The 20,739-nt window shown below is 39.1% G+C and overlaps 1 protein-coding gene across 1 annotated transcript; it reads left to right on the forward strand.

Annotated features, from left to right (window-relative positions):
- Positions 1-16: 16 nt before the first annotated feature.
- lnpep (leucyl/cystinyl aminopeptidase) lies at positions 17-11,977 on the forward strand. Its single transcript, XM_077601252.1, has 22 exons — positions 17-350; positions 2,073-2,167; positions 2,599-2,801; positions 2,903-3,014; positions 3,216-3,455; positions 3,898-4,088; positions 4,235-4,373; positions 4,830-4,964; positions 5,424-5,544; positions 5,627-5,778; positions 5,867-5,980; positions 6,552-6,683; positions 6,780-6,914; positions 7,011-7,171; positions 7,276-7,364; positions 7,445-7,628; positions 8,081-8,237; positions 8,580-8,764; positions 8,900-9,061; positions 9,552-9,692; positions 9,770-9,851; positions 9,923-11,977. Exons 1-22 carry the CDS (start codon positions 323-325, stop codon positions 10,079-10,081), a joined length of 3,117 nt encoding a protein of 1,038 aa, XP_077457378.1. The 5' UTR covers positions 17-322; the 3' UTR covers positions 10,082-11,977.
- Positions 11,978-20,739: the final 8,762 nt, after the last annotated feature.

Raw genomic sequence — 20,739 nt, forward strand, 5'->3', positions numbered from 1 at the left:
GGATACGAGAGCTAGGTCATTTGTCAACAACTATTCTACTAGGAAGCCAAGCGTCATTTGCCATAATACGTTATACAAAAATCGTTTCCGACGAAATAGTACTGTTTATTTATTTAGATCTTTCCTGCGACTGCGTTGAAAAAAAATCTATTGTAATCAGTTAGCTACAAATATGAGATTTGGCTAGGTAGCCACTGCGCAGCTGGTGTTGGTGTTGTGAAGACAGGCTGCAGGCAAGCACTTTTAAAATTATACGCTTTATTAAAACGCATCCAAAATAGTCCGGTTCGTAGACGTAAGGTCACTCAGTCAATACCCTGCAATGGATCCTTTTGACTATAACAATACAGGTAAGCACGACGTTTATTGTATGGATGATTTACAGTAACCTGACTGACAGCATGCTAACGGAAGGCAAGCTCGCTAATACTAACCATTCATTGGGAGTGACATTGACCCAAGGGTCAATTACACTTTTTTGGTATTAAACGAACCTGCTGGAAGCTAACAAGTTAAGCGATTCCAAAGCAGACCAATCGCTGTCTGAATCAAGTCGATCAAGGTTCGATATCAGCCCTATTTAGTCATGGTATGTTGAGCAAATAAGTCGTCTTCACCTCTGCTTTGCCTATCAGAGCAGACAGCTCATAACCTCTCCCGTTGGCCTAATTCCACCAGGAAGTAAATTCAAATGTTTTGCAAGCCAGAAGCAAGAAGAAGAGACTTATTTTTCTCAGTTTAATGATACCGATGGATAATAATTGTTCGGAAAAACCCCTGATCACATTTTAAGAGTGTCATTATTATCCACAATAATGGACAAGTTAAATACATTACCTTACCACTTATTATTGCCCAAATGGAATGGAAAGATCATGCTGAAAATCAGATGGTTAAGAGTTCATTCAATCATTTTCCGTACCGCTGATCCTAACAATTGTTACGGGGGTGCCGGAGCCTATCCCAGCCAACTATGGGTACCAGGCAGGGGATACCCTGGATTGTTGGCCAGCCAATCGCAGGGCACAAGGGGACAAGATAACCATATAAAGAGAGTCTGACTCCAAAATGCTTTTTAATCATGTTATGTTATAGTAATGTTAAAACAAATCAGTGTGTAATGTATCTGTGTCACTGATGTGACTCATTGTATTACATCAATCTTTTTCTTGAGATCTAACTGTAAAGGGACGTTAACTAACTGTAAAAAAAAAACCTGAAACACCTGAAAACCACAAAAAGCTTTAACCCGTCCTAATGCTTAAACTGTGGTTTTGATCTTACATACAATCTACACGGTTTCTATCCTTTTCTAGTGTTACTGCCAGATATATTCTTTACTCACATTAGGTATGTAGTCAGTTAGAATGGGCCATTTTCTACTGCATTGATAATATTGAATTTGGAAACTAAACACAATAGTTATTGTTCAGAAAATGACCAGTTGAAAAAAACATTCCTCACAAAGAATTTGATGTATTTGACAGAACAAGACACATTGTGTGCCACTGCGCACAATGCAATGCAGGTTTGTGAGAATGCATGCGTATGTATCTTTGGTAGCATGTGACATGAGCAGACAATGCATTCTCACTGCATTCTTCGTATTACTTGGTGCTTGTAGGACCATTTTGGTGACCACGAAAAAAATGTACATACAGTTTTTGTCACTGATACATCTGCAAAGTAACAGGAAATAGTGCTACAAGGTGTTTGATGATAGGAAACCGAGCTTTTGCTTTATGAAATAAGAGGGTTTCACAATACATCTGTGCCAATTCAAAAGAAAGAAGACAGGAAATTCAAATATGATTGGCATCCGACACAGTTGCAAACGTAAAATGCAACCCCCCAAAAGCTAGACGGATGTTGCAATTGCCAGAGAAAATACTTTGAAACTTTGGTGCGTAAGTCAAGACAGGTGCAGTTACAGTACAGAAATGATAATGTAGATTTCAGCCAATAAGGTATTATTCCCTGCCTGCACTGACATTTTCAGACACTCGCATTTCACAACAGCTTTCATTTCCTCTTGGAAATCATGTCACTTCCTTGTTTCTATCTTTTTGTAGAGCGTGCCAGCCTCCCAAGAAACATGATTGAGAACAGTATGTTTGAAGAAGAGCCTGACGTTGTGGATCTGGCCAGAGACGCCACAGCATATCCAGTACACTCTACTCATTTTAATCTACTCTATGGCATTAATCAAAATTGAGTCCCTTTAACCATTTGGACACTTTATGCACTCATTTAACTTAGTGGTTGCCATTGATAGTGCTAGACACCTAATTCATTTTGACGGGTCAATTTATCTCCTAGTCAAAAAGGATTGGGTATCTAGAACCGTGAATGGCACTGAAAGACGAGTATTCAAAGCCAGTTTGAGTATTGCTTGGTTAAGAAAAGCACATATTCAACATATTTGAATTTAATTCAAAATTACAGTTGCATTGATGCAACGATTACAGTGTCAATTAAAGTTCAATTAATGTCCCTAAAATATATTCTTATTTTAAAATTTAGTTCCTACAAGCTCCTGCCTCCTTAATCTTGTCCCCTTTGAGTCAATAGATGGTGGTCTTTGCACTGTGCTTTCAGACGTTTCCGGCTCTTGACCCAGATGAAGCCGTGTATGAGCCTCGCAGCTCTCGGCTCCTGGTCCGAGGCCTGGGTGAGAATGATGCAGATGATGATGAAGAGGACTGTGAATCTTCAGCTCGACTTCTAGGCATGTCCTTCATGAACCGCAGTTCCAACCAACGATCGAACCCCTACCCCTACATCAGGCAAACTCCACCCAGGTAGGAGGATTTTGCTCATTATTGCCTATTCATAATTACACTACTGATTTCTGATTAGTTAGATATACTAATGATATGTGTGTTACTTGTCCGTGTCCCAGATCTTATTCAGCACCCTCAGCCCGGACCATGATTGTTTGTGTGCTACTTCTGACCATAGTGGCCTCCATGACTACGGTTTTGTACTTTTTACCCGGGTGCAACTTTACAAAGGTGAGAAAAATAAACTGAGTTCATGCATTTGAACTTTTTCTACTCCGCAAATTTCCTCTGTCATTCTCATTGACTGGACAATTGGCTGAGTGAGCAGTACAGGGTATTGCCCATTATTCTCCAAAAAGTCATGAACATGCAATATGAGACTCTTCCTATCGCTCGTATCCCTAAGGATTTTCTTTCTCCATTTTTTTGCAGAGGGGATGCCCTAAACAAGAGAATAAAACGTCAAATGGCACTGATGGTGAACTCTTCCCTTGGATACAATATCAGCTCCCCCGTAGCATACGTCCTCTCAGCTATGACCTCACGCTGACTCCTGACTTTGGCACCATGAATTTTAGTGGCTGCACTGTTATCAACATGATTGTACTTCACAACACCAAGCGGATTGTCCTGCACAGTGCTAATCTTAACATTACCAAAGCTACATTCAAGGTGAGATTTGTGTTTTGAATCCAAGCAAATGACTAAGTTTAATAAACACCAGCCCAGGCTCTGTCATTTTAAAACTGCACTGGTCATCCAGTGGCAGTGGTGTGCAATGCAACACTGGTTCCATTCCTAAATAAATGGAGGTGGAGCATGGCATTAATTTGGACAAATACAACAATTTAGCATATTAATACCCAGTATGACCCCTTCATGGGAGATCTTAAAAATAACAACAACAATTTGTGTGTGTGGATTTCCGCATTTTTCTGAGAACTCACACTGATGCAATAATGCCCATATTTCTGAGAAAACATCTTAAATTGCCTTTCTTGCTAAGTTCTCATGAGATCGTATGGTTTAAAAGAGTTAGAAAAGTTTCATGAAAAAAAAGGTGTTTGGCACTGTGTGGTCTACTATTTGTTAACTTCCGCCTTTTCTCTTCAAGCTCGGTGATGAGGAGGCCACTGATGTCACCATACTGGAGAATAAGACAAGGGAGCAGATTGCTGTGAAATTCTCTGAAGAGTTGAAGGCAGGCCAGCACTGTGTGTTGACCCTGGATTACACAGCCAGGCTATCCCATACTTATGATGGTTTCTACAATAGTTCCTACATAGATCAATCTGGAAAGAAAAGGTACACCAAGATATCCACTGTCTTTTCCTCTGATATTATTGTGACAGTGACATTTCCCTACGTGATGAATAAAATTATCTAATCTAATCTAATCTAATAATTCCAAATGGCTATTTTCTTATGTCCATTCTTTTTTTTTTCCCCAGCGTCCTAGCAGCTACCCAGTTTGAGCCACTGTTTGCTCGTAAAGCCTTCCCCTGCTTTGATGAACCATCTTTTAAAGCCACCTTTCTGGTTAAAATGAACAGGAAACCAGAACACACGGCGATCTCTAACATGCCTAAGGTACTTTTGATTTTAGTTTAGAGCTATGGTTATTTTCGCCTTTATTGTCTGCAAATCCACGTTTCCAATTTTGCTCTATGAAATTTGGTGACTGTTCAGACATGTAGTGTAAAAGTTTTGATAAAATTCACCTTGTGCCTGGCTATATTGTGATAAGATAAGAGAGGTTGAATGGAGGGAGAGGCCATCTATCACAAGTTTTGCTCTGCAGGACTTTGTCCATTTGCACATAATCAAGATGACAAGGAATAAAATGGAATTTAAAATAGGAATCCACGATCTAATTTGGGTGCAATGCTCACCTCAACTAACCTTATATGGCCACAAAACCTTTTAAACTGTCTCATAAAACTGCAGTCACATTGCGGTATTTTTTTTCTCTCGAACGTTTTGGTGTTCTGTTGTTATTATTATAAGAATTTAAAAAAAAAACGCTCTCTCAAATGTGTGTCTCAGGCAAAAAGTACGCAGCTCGCCAATGGCCTTGTACAAGACGAGTTTGCTGTGACCAGTGTCAACATGAGCACTTACTTGGTGGCATTTGTCGTAGGTAACTTCATCTCTGCCAACAGAACCGTCTCTGACACTTTGGTAGGTTTGATTCCTCAATAATTTTTCCATTCAGATAATTCGTTTTTACAGTTGTATAAAAGATTCCTGACAAATGTTGTAATTTTTACAAAAATCATTTGGGTGTTTGGCTCAACAACTTCAACAATCGGACATGAAGTTTTTGGACAAACAGAAAATGTTCCAACACATCAAATAAAATTATCCACACACTACATTTTCTAAACATTTCCTTATGACTTCCAAAAAGTAAGCATATTGCACATCTTACATTAGTACAAGAAACCTAATTTCTTATTTGAAATCTTACTTTATCCATCACTTCTTTGGTACATTAAAATTACGTTGCTCATCCAAAGACCCAATGATTTCTGAATTAAGATCATAGAAATCCCAGGAGTGCCCAACATTTTTCTTAGCAGTGTAAATCGTTCCAATTGACAATCTGGATTTCTGCCATGGTATTTTATATTTTTTTAGGTTTCTGTATACTGTGTACCAGAGAAGAAAGAGCAGACTGACTACGCTCTAGACACGTTATCCAAACTGCTGGAGTTTTACAATCACTTTTTCGAAATTAACTATCCACTTCCGAAACTAGGTGAACATCATTTGTCATTATTACTTCACTCTAACCATAATATTTTAGATCCTTACCATAATCTATGATTTTGTTTTTTTAGACTTGGTTGCAATTCCAGACTTCCTGGCGGGTGCCATGGAGAACTGGGGTCTAATCACCTTCAGAGAATCCAACCTGCTGGTGGGCCGGAACTCCTCTCTTATGGAAAAACAATTAGTTGCGTCTATTATTGCACATGAGCTGGCACATCAGGTAGTTCTTTATGCATATTTGTTCACTTTTCTTAGAGTACATGTGGCAAAATAGGCCTGTGAAATAATCTTGCACTGGTATATTTTAGTGGTTTGGAAATCTGGTCACAATGAGCTGGTGGAGTGACTTGTGGCTCAATGAGGGATTTGCCACTTACATGCAGTACACGTCACTGCAGACGGTATTGCCACAACTGGACATGGTAAGTGCTGAGCGTTGTTATTAGAACACTACCCAATAAAGGTTGAAATGAATGTACGTATTGCTTTAAAAAAAAGTTGCTTACAATAAGTGACACCTAGTGGTATTTAGACACTGCATGCAATTTTCATTTACTACAATATTCCAAATCAGTAATTCTGTCATGTCCTGTGAGACAATCAAAACTGTTTAGTTGGTATTTAATCAGTGCCCAGAGAGTGAATGGATATGAATGAATACAAATTTTTACAAGCATGTTTCTGTATAATAATACATTTTGATACATTGTACTGGTTAATATAGTACCAATATATACACACTTAACTGAAATCATTTCTTCATTTTCTGCATGAATCCATCAGTCATTAGAGCTATTCATGAATTTCGGCCTCACAAAAGTTAAAAAAAAACAGGAAACACTAGAGCAGATTATTTCTTATTGTAAAGTTATAGTTTCCTTGCATCACGTTGAAATGTAGAGAGATTATATTTGATGGTTTTCGTCTTTATATAGATAGAACAATTCAGGTAATGTGTTTTTTTTCATCATATTTATCATATCGTGTTTGTAGGGCTTGTTTTTTTTAGATGTTCGATTTAGAGCGTTGGACAAAGATGCACTCAACTCGTCCCATCCCGTGTCTACGGAAGTCAATAACCCTGACCAAGTACATGAGATGTTTGACTCCGTGTCTTATCTGAAGGTATGCTTGTTTTTTATTTATTTTTCATTTTGATTCCTATCCACTGTATGACTAGTTCTGATACTCACTACAATGTGTTGTACCGTGGTCTTTCAGGGGGCTTCCATTCTTCTGATGTTGAATGCCTCTTTGCCTGGTGAGCAGCAGTTCAGAAAAGGTATCATTCAATATCTGAAACAGTTTTCTGGCTTGAATACAGACACTGATGACCTTTGGAATAGTCTCACAGAGGTACGTGCTTTATTATTTTTGGAAAATCATAAGAATTGATTTAATAAGAAAAAAAATGAATGAAATGGAATGAATAATTTTTCAATGGGTCCTTAGGTAGAGGTCTCAAGTCAGCATCCAAATGTGTCAGAGATGATGAGATCATGGACATCCCAGAAAGGCTTTCCACTGGTTACGGTATCCCGTGAGGCGGACGAGGTTACCTTAAAGCAGGAGATTTTCCAGCTTAGATCAGACAATGCCACACATTCATCCAGGTAAACTACTATGTCCTCTTCATCTTTGTCCATTTTCTCTATGCTATGGCATCATGGATCGTCACCAGACCAAAAGGTGAATTGTATTTTGCCCTCCTTTCTAGCTTGTGGAATATTCCAGTGACATATGTGAATGACAGCTGTAGTTTGAGCCCTGAGTGTAGACAGTTGTTCATCCTGAAGACCAAGTCAGGTGAATGACACAGTATAATCAGTTGCTAAAGTCTGTGAATGTGAAGTACTAATGCAGTGGCACACAATATCTCTTTTTAGAGACTCTTAAGATTCCAGAAACTGTCAAATGGCTCAAGTTCAATTACAAGAACACAGGATTCTACATTGTTGACTACGGTGACAAAGGCTGGGCTACACTGACAGAGGCAATGTCTAACAACTTCCAAATCCTTCCACAGGAGGACCGTGCTTCACTAATACACAACATGTTTGCTCTCTCCAAGTAGGTTTACAAATAAAAATGCTTTATAGTACGTACTCTATTTTCCACAATATAGTAGATCGTTCTGGAGTTTAGGTGTACCTAGTCAAGAAATGCCTACAGCTCAAAATCAATTATCCTTTCTAATCAATTTTATATTGGTTTGATTAAATATGAACATAAACATGGGCCATGCTGAAAGTGCAATTCAAAGTTATCCTTACTCTTAATCACAGGCCAAGGCCGCCTTTTAGTGGCTGCTCTTGGGTATTGTTTACTCCATGGTAAGCCACTGTTAAATATAATTTCAGTTAATGTAAAATTCTATATTTTAACTACATATACGTCACCCCTGAGTATGAATTGGAGCTACTGGCAAACTATGAAAAAAGTATACTAATTTATAGTCCGGAAAATACGGTAGTTTTCTTTGTAACTCTGTATGTTTCTTAATGTCACTCATTTTATCTCAGACTGGGACGTGTGTCCTTCCACCAAGTCATTAGCCTGCTAAGTTACATGCCTAAAGAAACTGAGATGAGTCCTGTGAGAGAGGCCATTTTCCAGCTCAGGAAAATCTACCAGATTCTGCTTAAAAGATACGAGAGGGGCCTTGTCACCTACATGAAGGTGGGCACACGCACACACACACGCACATACATATTGTTTGAATACTTCAGCATATTGCACACAGAGTAGATACATTCATAAGGAGACAACAGTACTACATTAAAATCCTTCATTTAAAAAAAGAAAACTGCTGCTAATTTTCTATAACAACCTGAAATAAACAGCAGAGCTCGGGACACTTAAACCTACAATGAGGATCTTTTGTAGACTCTTATTCAGTGTAACTTAATACCAAATCCTTTTTATGGATTTCTAGACTTGTTTGGTTTTCACTTGTTCGAATTTGTTAGTTACTCACTCGCCTGGCAATATATCTATTCTTTTTTCTTGTAATATCCACAGTCATATATTCTGCAAAATTATGGTGACCTGATGGATAATCAGACGTGGACAAAAGAAGAAAGTGTATCCAAGCAGAAATTGCGATCGGTCCTGTTAGAGATGGCTTGTGAAATGGGCCAAGAAAAATGCACACAGCAAGCAAAAGACATGTTTAAGAAGTATATCGAGTCCAACGGAACATCCCGGTGAGTAAAACACATTCCTTTTGTCAGAATGGTGACAATGAAAATCAAATAAATGGTTATAAAAAAGTACGTGCTGTTGACAGCAGAGCATGCGCTGACCAAAAATGGGTGTTTTTTTGTTTCTTTTCTTTCTAGTATTCCAGCTGATCTGCAACGTGTTGTATTTGGTGTGGCTGCTCAATCAGATGAAGACTGGGAAACTTTGTTGACCATGTATCAATATGCCACTTATGACTCCGATAAGAAAAATATGCTTATAGGCTTAGCATCCACACAAGACCCACGTAAAATTGTGTGGTAAGTACCCATGATGCTTCCATTAGGCTTTTACAGTATTTTCTCGATATTTATGCTGCATTAATGATTAAGACACGTGGATTTTTAATCTTTCACCATGAATGGTGAGTGCTGTTAGCTGAACACAAAAAAATCACCTTATTTCTATACGTATTTGTCTACTTTTTCCAACTGAGTACTATATCTAAGCAATTATACCATCAAATATTAAATTGATTAACATTTAATTTCAAATTCTTTATTGATTCAAAATACCTCAACCATAATCGCGACGGGCTAATAAGTGTAAAACTATTTTTTTTTAAAAAGCCAAATGAACACTTCTTGGATCATTTAATATGAAGTTAAAAAAGCTTCAGTAAGTTCCTGTGATGGCCCTGAACACAGCCTGCAGGGTTGAATATTGGATAGCCAAGAATTCCAAATTTGAAGTTTTTTTTTTTTCTGTCTTAAAAGGATTTTAAACTCATTACATTTGTTTTGTTTCCAGGCTTCTCAATGAGTGTTTGAATGGTAATCTCATCAAGGTACAATACCTTCAAAAGGTCATTGATACGATCTGCCAAAGCTATGATGGAAACCTGCTTGCTTGGGATTTTGTTCAAGAGAACTGGAACCAGCTCGTAGAAATGTTTGTGGAGCATTTTAAGGACACATTAGTTGATTCTTCAAGACAAGGCAGAATCTAATCCTTGTCTTTTCTTGCAGATTCTCTGTAGGTTCTTTTTCCATCCAAAAAATCATCAAGTCTGTCACCTCGGAGTTTTCCACTCAGTCTCATTTTAATCAGGTATAAATTTCAATCCGGGAGAAGAAGCTTCCGTGGGTGTGACATTTTGTGTCTTTGCATGTGATGCACAGGTGCAGTGGTTCTTCTTCAGTCTGAAGGAACACGGTTCTCAGTTGAGAAGCGTGCAAGGAGCCCTGGAAACCATCCGACTAAACCACCGCTGGATGGAGAGAAATCTTCCCTCTCTTCGCGAATGGCTTTACCACAGGCCGGGTACTACTAGTCTCTAATCTGATCCTGATACCAGTTTAATTATTTGAATGGGGTACGTTGTCACGACAACTGCAAAGTTTGCACTTTCGCCTCTTAGCTCTGTTTATCCAAGTCCGAGTGGAGCAAGACTGGATGAAATTTCTGGTGAAATTTTAGCTAGCTCAGGGCGGTTCTGATTGTATCTGACAGCAACATGTCAGACCTACAGTAAACACGACTCACACTTGAAGCTGTCGACCAAACTTTACACCAGACAATCATTGGATCAATTTTACTTTACAAACACTTTTAATGAACAACTGTGTGACCTTTTAAGTGACTGTTACTGAAAAAGTAGCATGTGTAAAAAGTACAATTTGCCCTAAGCAGAGCCTTTTGCTGCTGTCGTGCATTGGCTAGATATACTTAACATTGTTTCCTTTCCGTAAAATTGATGGGTTAGAAATGGTGCGGAATTGGACTGTTGACTAATCTATGATTCCAACTAAATTCAGTAGATGGCGCAGTGCACCATAATTCTAGTTCAAAGCAACCACAACGTGTCTTAAATGAAGTAAGCAGCACACTGAATATACAGTTGGAGGAAAACATTTGTGCACCCTTTGGAATTTTTTACATTTCTGCCTTAAAGTGGTCATGAAATATGGTCAGATCTCACTAGCAAGCTTAAAAATGAACAAAAGTTGTCTGCTTGAACCCAAATTACCCCGACATTTACCTGTCATAATATTTTTACTGATATTACATAATATTCTACTTCCTGTAGTTGCAGACTAGATGGACACGCCGATTAGGAGAAATCTTACACCATTCCTCTTTGCCAAACCGTCATCAAAATTCCTGGCATGGGTGTTTTTTTCAGATTTAGGCCACAACATTTTGATTAGATGTAGGACAGTGCTTTAACTGGGTCAGATATGTATTTTGTTCTTCTGACACCATTCTTATGCTGCCTTGCTTTTGTGTTATCCTGTTGCAGCACACACACCCTTTTTAGTTTCAGCTGTTGGACAGATTGTGTAAGATTGTTCAGCAAAATATCTAGATACACTTGAAAATTAACTTTCCCATTGATCATAGCCTGTTGTCCAGGTCCAGAGGTAGGAAAACACCCCCACACCACAACACCGTCCCCATACCTAACGGTAGGGATGACGTTTTACTGTTTGTGCGTTGAAGCAACTTTCCCCTACAGATGATCTGTGGTGTTCTTCACAAATAATCATACTTTGGTTTCATTAGTTTACAATTTGTTTGTCCAGTGGTGCCGAAATGCATCCGAATACTTTTTTGCCAACTCTAAATGAGCACGATTGTTCTTTTTGGACAGTAATAGCTTCCTCTGTCGGCTCCCCCCATAAGTCCCATCCTTGTTTAGTTTCTTTCTTCCTGAGTCTGTCAACAAAGATGTTTGCATCCTTCAGTCATTTCCTTAAGTTTTCAGTGGAAACTCTGGGATTTCTCTTTACCCATTTTTTTGCCCACTCCTTGGCAGAGTAACAACCATGCCAGTCTGTTTTCCATGTCTCCCTCCACCAACACACCTGAATCAAATCATCGGGATCGGTACAAAGCTTCTGGACAGCTTGCTGATAAGTTGATCATTTGATTCAGGTGTGGTAGAGGAGGGAGATATGGAAAACAGACTGGATAGGGGCTCTCAAGGACCGGACTTGGTCACCCCTGCTAGAACTGATTCTCCAGTGGGGTAGGTAGTTTACTTCAGCGATTATACTTTAGGTTGGCTAACACCCAAGTCAAATTGTGTAATCTAATTAGTAGTTATATGATCTCCTAGCTGCGCCTTAGCTTGGGGCATCCCTGCCCTGTGAATAATTCCATTTTATGGACGATAAAAATACAATAGACGTCTTAACATACCTGTCAACCTCTGCCGATAACTGCCCTTATAAATGATTATGATTCCCCTTACAAACCCCCAAAAAAGGTTTTTGGGGGGTTTGTAAGGGGAATCATAATCATTTATAAGGGCAGTTATCGGCAGAGGTTGACAGGTATGCGTCTACAATAGATAATATTAGGTTTCAATGTTTGAGTGGTTTTAGTTCGAACACACTGTTTATTCTTGACATTGTTGGACAGATCAGACCATATTTTATGACCAATTTAGGCAGAAATGTAAGAAATCCCAAAGGGTGTACAAACGTGGTTCCTCTGACTATAGAGTACATTATATATGAAGTATCCATTGCACTCCAAAGCCTAGTTTAACTTTGATTTCTCAACAAAGAACACACACTTATTCTTATCCAATTCGGAAATGGCCTTGTAAATAGGATTGGCCCCAAAAAGTTTTTATTATACTCATTATGAATTTGCATCACTTTTGATTTGACCTTTTTTCTTGTGTACATACAGTGTCTAGAGGACATTTATTGGTAACATTTAAATGATGGCTCTCATTCAAAAACTTTTTACTGTATTTCTTGGATGTATGCACCACTGTTGGAGCTCACTTGTATAGGATTTGTTTGGATAAGGGCTCATGTGTTAAGAAGAATGTTTATATTAGGTATCTGTCCACATCTGCCAATACACTTGTTTAAATTTACTCCACCTCCTGAGTGAATAGCTGTCAAACTATTTATTATCGTTGCTTTAGCCCATCCCCACTCCAAGGTACATTTTGTAAGTTGGGACAAATGTCAACTTGCTGCTAAGCTTTGGTTGACTTTAAAAGACCTAAGACGGATTCCTATTTATCACACATTCAGTGTTCGCTCTCCGTTCACAAGAATTTTTGATTATTTTAAGATAATGTTGTGTGCTTGCATTCTTTCTCCCTTTTGGGTGCTGGCAGTAACCCTGTCAACGCAGTGTGATCATTTGGTATGAGACAGGAGATGAGATATCATCGGGAGATGTGACTTTCCATTAGAGCTGACACACTGGATATGCTGAAGACAGCCATCCTGTCAAATGGCTTGGTAATCTTCATATTATCTTCATGTGTGCAGAACTGAATGATATGTAATGTGATCCTGACCGACTTAGATAATACTTGACTAAAATAAAATGCGATTCAGTGGAAAAAAATGGATGACAATAAGATCTCCTATTGATAATTAATTTTAAAGTTGTAGGGGATGTTTTTATTTGATTTAATTGTTATGAGCATGTCTGCATTTTATGTCGGTTCAGAGAATCACGATCTGAATTTGTTAAACAGACAACGGTAATTTAAACCGAAGCAAAAAAATTAAATACAGTGCTTTTATTAGTAAACATATGTCCCACGTTCACCGTTTGTTGATATCTAACACAAAATGTATTTTGTAAGAGTTGAGTATTTCAGATTTAGTACAGGAAATTGAGCTCGAATGTTTTAACAAAGCTTTAAATTTCATGATCTCCATGCACTAAATTTCTTGCCCTCTCCTTATTACAATTTACCAAAGAGAAATCTAATAGAATAGAATAGACGAGAATAATGCCTTTATTCTTGAATCTCTATCCCCATTGTAACTTGTACAACAAATTAAAAGTGCCACACCTGATTGTTTTTAGTTGTGAAAAAACTTTAATTATTCCTGTTACTGCTACTTGTCAGTTGTGCAGTAGAAATAAAAACAGTTTCTGAAGTAGTGTCTATTTACATACTAGAATTAGATCATTTGCATGTGGCTCTGTTGTAGTCATTATGTAATTAAACCTTATTCATTCCTCATTGGCCTTCCATCAAAGGACCCAAGTTTAAAGATCATTTGAATGGAATTTATTTAAATCACAGATCCCAAGCAACTTATAATATCAAATATCCAAATTAATATTCCAAATCCTCTTAATTAGCTATTATTATTACAATTATCCGTTCTATTCTACCTACCTAACTACCCACCCAACAACCTACCTACCTACTATGCTTTATTTATTTATTATAATAAGATTTTCACCCAAATCATTACAATGGAGTGCCAGAGAGAATTATCTGCTAAGAAGTCATACATTTTTATATTTATTATTTGATTTTCCATACCGGTTATCCACACAAGGGTCGCAGGTGGTGCCGGAGCCCATCGCAGCCAACCAGGCGGAGTACACCACGAATTGATGGCCAGCCAATCGTTGGCATTGTTTATTTCGTTTAATACTAATACAAGATTAAAGTCATAATATTACAAGAATTAAGTCATATTGTAATATTAATGGATTAAAATTGTAATATATTGTGTTTTAAGTCATTGTTACGTTGCCTTAATCACAAGTTGCTTCAACTCTTGGTGACAAGGTGTGTGAACACACCTGCTTTTTTGTGTGTGTGTTTTTAGAGATTTCATTCATATTGGGAGGGGAAAAAAATAAATTATCAGACTAAAGAGCCATTAGTTGACTTATTTTTACTTTAGCCAAAGTTGTTTGAAGTTGGGCAAGCAGACTGCTGAGCTTTGAAATAATTTTTGACTTTTCTGATGAAGTTGAGGTGCGATTTAATGCAGTCAGTCTTAAGATAGTATTGGTTTCGGTTTTCTAAGTTAGCAGTGTCACTATCACTAGTGCAAACAAAGAACTATTTTTTCATAGCATGTGACCAGTCTTCATATCTCCCTCATATCTCATTGGTGCTGAAACATTGAGTCACGGTTGAGCTCTTCAGTCCCCATTTGATTACATCATTTTTTTCAACAAACATTTCAACTATGTAACTCAATGGAGAAATCATGTGCTTTGCTCAGCAGGACTTGCTGTGTGACGCACTTACTTGGAGTTTTCTACTTACTTTATATGTCCATATTCTGCTTACTCTTAGATTCTTGCACATTGGAAAGGATTCCCCTCCTTAATTAGCTCAATTATGGCTTCCTGTGACTTCCGTAGTTAATTTTCCAAAACATTTAACATATTACCGTAACACGTGTTCGCAACATTATAGTCATTATTATGACACACCTGTCAGGAACATTTTCTCATGCTTACAAAAGACAAGAAGAAGTAGGATCATACCTATCATTTGATGCAAATTTGACAGGTGCGGCTTCAGTTTCATCTGAACAAAGGCAGTTCCTAATATGTTGATCATTATGTCACTGATCTTGGAAACTAAAATATCATTAAAATTGACTTTAAAGTCATTGAAGGAAAATTGCAAATTACGTATATTTTTATGCAAATGAAAACTTCACTGCATGTGATTTAGACTTTGGCAGACCACACTGCTAAGCTGGGCATACTTGGGCAGATTTGGAAGAAGAAAAAAACTGTAAAAGTGGCAATTCGCGGTACAAAAGAGTACAATGTGCCGCTGAAAGGTTATACTTTAAAAGTTTCTGGCAGCTTGTGCCAAGTGATTTAATAAGTCTAAGTTGTTCACTTATTATTCAAATGATCTCTCATTTTCTGAACCACCCTATCCTCACGAGTGTCACGGGGGGTGCTGGAACCTGTCCCAGCTGACTTCGGGCCAGAGGCGGGGAACACCCTGAATTGGTGGCCAGCCAATCGCAGGGCACAAGGAGACAAACGACCATTCACGCTCACATTCATACCTAGGGGCAATTTCGAGTGCCTAATCACCCTACTATGCATGTCTTTGGAATGTGGGAGTAAACCGGAGTAAACTCACGCAGGCCCAATGAGAACATGCAAACTCCACACAGGTGGACCGACCTGGATTTGAACCCAGGACTCCCACTGTGAGGCTGACACGTTAACCACTCGCACCACCGGGCCGCATTATTCAAATTAAATTGCATATATATAGTGTGACATTAAACTATTAAAAAAACAAAATAGTGCAACTGGCTGCACACTGAACAGTCGTAAGCACATCTGCTTCCCAGCTTCGAGATCAAGGGTTCAACCTGCGCTCTAGTTTGCATCGTGTTTGGAGTTTGTGTATTTTCCTGTGCCTGTGTGGGTTTTATCCATGTTTCCTCCCAAATCGTGGAAAAAAATGCATGCAAGGCTGATTGAAGAATCCAAATCGTCCGTAGATATGAGTGTTGGTAGTTTGTCTCGTTGTGCCCTGCGATTGGCTGGAAATTAATTCAGGGTGTATCCCGCCTAATTGCCATAGTTAGCCGGAATAGGCTCCAGTACTCCCCCGACATTCACGAGGATAGGGTCCATGTCTCGTGCAAGTCATTCCTTTTGTGGGCGAGTCAAGTCAAGTTCGAGTCGCAAGGTTAAGTCGGGTCTATTAAGTAGTTTATGTCCGGCCAAGCCCAGTCACATGCCTGGCGAGTCGACAGAGTATGTCTGCTTCAGGTATTCTGAGCCTGCTTGTCAAGTCTTGAGTCATTGCCTCCCAAGTTGAGTCATGACAAGTCTCGAGTCATTGCACCCCGAGTTGAGTCCAGTCTCGAATCCTACCGGCCCAAGCGAGTCAAATCTGTATTCTTTTTTGTTTTTGTCCTGGTTGCGTTATAAGTCATCAAATTTGCAACTCAATTCTGAGTCTCTATGACTTAAGTCCAATTGACTGATGATAGTCATTGATTTTAATGATATAACAAGTAACCAGTGGTGGGCCGCCGTGCATTTCACACCCAAGTAGTAGTGCTATATCCGAATGAATCTCACCCTCAATAACTATTTTATGGCTATAAAACCTTTCCCGCAGCTACAGGTGCAACATTAAAAAAGCATCAATGAGTGGTTAGCGTGTTGGCCACACAGTGGGGGACCTGGGTTCAAATCCAGCTCGGTCCAAATGTGTGGAGTTTGCATGTTCTCCTGAGGCCTGCTTGGGTTGTTTCCGGGTGCTCTGGTTTCCTCCTACATTCCAAAGACACGCATGGTAGGCTGATCGGACACTCTGGAATAATGGAGAGTTGATGTAAAATACTTAATGTTACTCAATATTTGGTAAAATTTGTGTACTGACCCATACTGTTTCATACCATCAAGACCACAAAAATCACGACTATTCTATGTCATCTTCAAAACATGGACATTGAGTTGGGAGGACAAATCCCCTCGTGGAGCGCAGTAAGCAAGCCACCATCTTTTCCACATTCAATATGACGGGATAACATGGGCGTGGTTACGCCTATTGGCGACGCAGCTGCGTTAATTAAGCACATGCGCAGTGTCTTTTCGAACAGCGTTTTCTATGCTGACGGACGACGAGCATGACGAGGTAAGGCGTACAGCAATATACTCGCCTAAGTGCATTTTTATCACTCTACTGGTAGATTTTTTTAGCAATCAATTGAGCCAAAAATGGCAACAAATCTGTTAGTTTAATGCCAGGTTGAACACACTGTCGACAATTTAAGTTTGGGCTCCTTTTCTCCACCGGCTGTGTGCCGCATGCAGTGGTGTGCCGTCAGGGCCTTCAAGGCCTTCTCTGCTGGCCTGAGATATATCTGAATCATATTATATTTTGTCCATCAATACTTATGAAATAATTCCAAATTGTCTGTTAGCTTCCTTTCATTGCTTTACCACTGGTTGCACTGCTTCCAGATGTGTGTTTTCATATTGAAGCATTTAACCAATCACATTTCAGCCATTATTTGTTGCCAGGGTCAGAAATCTCCCTCAAGGCCTTCACAATCAGTTCTGCAGGCTCTGCTGCATTAAACAAGCGTCAATAAGACTGTTGCTTTAACCAATCAGAATTCGATTTTGTGACACCAAGGCTTTATCACAGGCGTAGGGATACGTCATTGCCTTCTCGCAGGCGTATATATTTGTAGTCAAGACTTTCCAATAATGACAAAGTTAAGTATGTGTACTTCATGGTGTAGAGGTTCACTCACCAACCCTGCCATGTGGGCAGACAGGGTTCATATGCCAGTTGGTAATCATTTTTCCCTTAAATAAAAACAACCGTGTAGTCAAGACTTTCCAATAATGACAAATTAAAGTGTTGCCACTTCATGGCATAGAGGTTTGTTCACCTGACTTCCATGTGGACATCTAGGGTTCGAATCCTGATCGGGAAACATTTTCCCTTAGTTTTTTCTATATATTTGTAGCCAAGACCTTCCAATAATGACAAAGTAAAATGTGGCCAATTTGTGGCGTAGAGGTTTGTTCACCTGCCTGCCATGTGGGAGGCTGGGGTTCGAATCCCGGTCGGGAAACTTTTTCCCTTTGTTGTTTCTATATATTTGTAGTCAAGACCTTCCAATAATGACAAAGTAACTTGTGGCTAATTTGTGGTGTAGAGGTTTGTTCTCCCAACTGCCATGTAGGCAACTGGGGTTCGAATCCTGGTTGGGAAACATTTTGCATTAGTTGTTTCTATATTTGTGTAGTCAAGACCTTCCAATAATGACAAAGAAAAGTGTGGCTAATTTGTGGTGTAGAGGTTCACTCACTGGACTGCCATGTGGGAGGCTGGGGTTCGAATCCCAGTTGGGAAACATTTTCCATTAGTTGTTTCTATATATTTGTAGTCAAGACCTTCCAATAATGACAAAGTAAAGTGTGGCCAATTCGTAGCGTGGAGGTTAGTTCACCTGACTGCCATGTGGGCAACTGGGGTTCAAATCCCGGTCGGGTCTCGTTTGACTGATCACTACACTATGTAGTTCAGTAAATGGGTAATACTATATAGTGAGGCTTTTTTCTTTAAAAAATCGACATAGTATAGTAAGGCTAAGAAAGTCGGAGAATAAATCTGACTTCTGATTCTTCTCCTTGTTATTGCTGTGGTCCAGTGGCAAAAATATTGGTTCAGAACTTGAGGTGGGAATCAGGAGTGAGTTCAATTCCACTCTTTGCAATTCTCAAATTGTTTATTGAGATAATGCAAAGGATAGATATAACTTCCAATCATATCATTTCAGAAGTCACTGTGGTCCAGTGGCAAAGACAATGGGTCACAACTTCAGGTGGACTCAAGTTCAAATCAGGAATGAGTTCAATTCCACTCTGCAATTCTCAAATTGTTTATTGAGGTAATGAAAAGGATAGATATAACTTCCAATCACATCATTTCAGAAGTCACTGTGGTCCAGTGGCAAAGACAATGGGTCAGAACTTCAGGTGGACTCAAGTTCAAATCAGGAATGAGTTCAATTCCACTCTTTGCAATTCTCAAATTGTTTATTGAGGTAATGAAAAGGATAGATATAACTTCCAATCACATTATTTCAGAAGTCACTGTGGTCCAGTGGCAAAGACAATGGGTCAGAACTTCAGGTGGACTCAAGTTCAAATCAGGAATGAGTTCAATTCCACTCTTTGCAATTCTCAAATTGTTTATTGAGGTAATGAAAAGGATAGATATAACTTCCAATCACATTAATTCAGAAGTCACTGTGGTCCAGTGGCAAAGACAAATGGTCAGAACTTCTGGTGGATTCAAGTTCAAATCAGGAGTGAGTTCAATTCCACTCTTGGCAATTCTTAAATTGTTTATTGAGGTAATGAAAAGGATAGATATAACTTCCAATCACATCATTTCAGAAGTCACTGTGGTCCAGTGGCAAAGACAATGGGTCAGAACTTCAGGTGGACTCAAGTTCAAATCAGGAGTGAGTTCAATTCCACTCTTGGCAATTCTTAAATTGTTTATTGAGGTAATGAAAAGGATAGATATAACTTCCAATCACATCATTTCAGAAGTCACTGTGGTCCAGTGGCAAAGACAATGGGTCAGAACTTCAGGTGGACTCAAGTTCAAATCAGGAGTGAGTTCAATTCCACTCTTTGCAATTCTCAAATTGTTTATTTAGGTAATGAAAAGGATAAATATAACTTCCAATCATGTATAGGCGGGCCGCCTCGTGGTGTAGTGGGTAAGTCACCTGCCTGCGACGTGGGTGTCGAGGGTTCACATCCCGGTGTCGCCAGTCAACGACTGCATGGTGTCGGCAGTCGGCCGAAGGCCGACTGTCGAACACCACCAGGGACCCCCCCCTCCCAACTGTCTTCCGGTCAGCCGAAGGCTGACCGGAAATATTGTTTTGCTGAAAAAAATGACTAAGTCTTTATTTGAATGAAAAAAGGATTACCCATTTACTGAACTACTAGTGTAGTGATTAGTCAAACGAGAGCGGGATTCGAACCCAATCTCACAAATGGCAGTCAAATCCACTAACTTGAGGTCTGTCTGACCCATTGTCTTTGCCACTGGACCACAGTGACTTCTGAAATGAGATGATTGGAAGTTATATTTATCATTTTCATCACCTCAATAAACAATTTGAGATTTGCAAAGAGTGGACTTGAACTCACTCCAGATTTGAACTTGTGTCCAACTTCAATTTCAACCCATTGTTCTTGCCACTGGACCACAGTGACTTCTGAAATGAAGTGATTGGAAGTTATATTTATCATTTTCATCACCTCAATAAACAATTTGAGATTTGCAAAGAGTGGACTTGAACTCACTCCAGATTTGAACTTGTGTCCAACTTCAATTTCAACCCATTGTTCTTGCCACTGGACCACAGTGACTTCTGAAATGAAGTGATTGGAAGTTATATTTATCATTTTCATCACCTCAATAAACAATTTGAGATTTGCAAAGAGTGGACTTGAACTCACTCCAGATTTGAACTTGTGTCCAACTTCAATTTCAACCCATTGTTCTTGCCACTGGACCACAGTGACTTCTGAAATGAGGTGATTGGAAGTTATATTTATCATTTTCATCACCTCAATAAACAATTTGAGATTTGCAAAGAGTGGACTTGAACTCACTCCAGATTTGAACTTGTGTCCAACTTCAATTTCAACCCATTGTTCTTGCCACTGG

Source organism: Stigmatopora argus, chromosome 5 (assembly GCF_051989625.1).
Source record: "Stigmatopora argus isolate UIUO_Sarg chromosome 5, RoL_Sarg_1.0, whole genome shotgun sequence".
NCBI lineage: Eukaryota > Metazoa > Chordata > Actinopteri > Syngnathiformes > Syngnathidae > Stigmatopora > Stigmatopora argus.

Excerpts from the sequence above, each read along its gene's own strand:
- lnpep (XM_077601252.1), top strand. The coding sequence starts at position 323 with ATGGATCCTTTTGACTATAACAATACAG. Across the intron at positions 3,456-3,897 it reads TTACCAAAGCTACATTCAAG|CTCGGTGATGAGGAGGCCAC; the intron begins GTGAGATTTGTG and ends TTTCTCTTCAAG. Across the intron at positions 9,693-9,769 it reads TGGAACCAGCTCGTAGAAAT|ATTCTCTGTAGGTTCTTTTT; the intron begins GTTTGTGGAGCA and ends CTTTTCTTGCAG.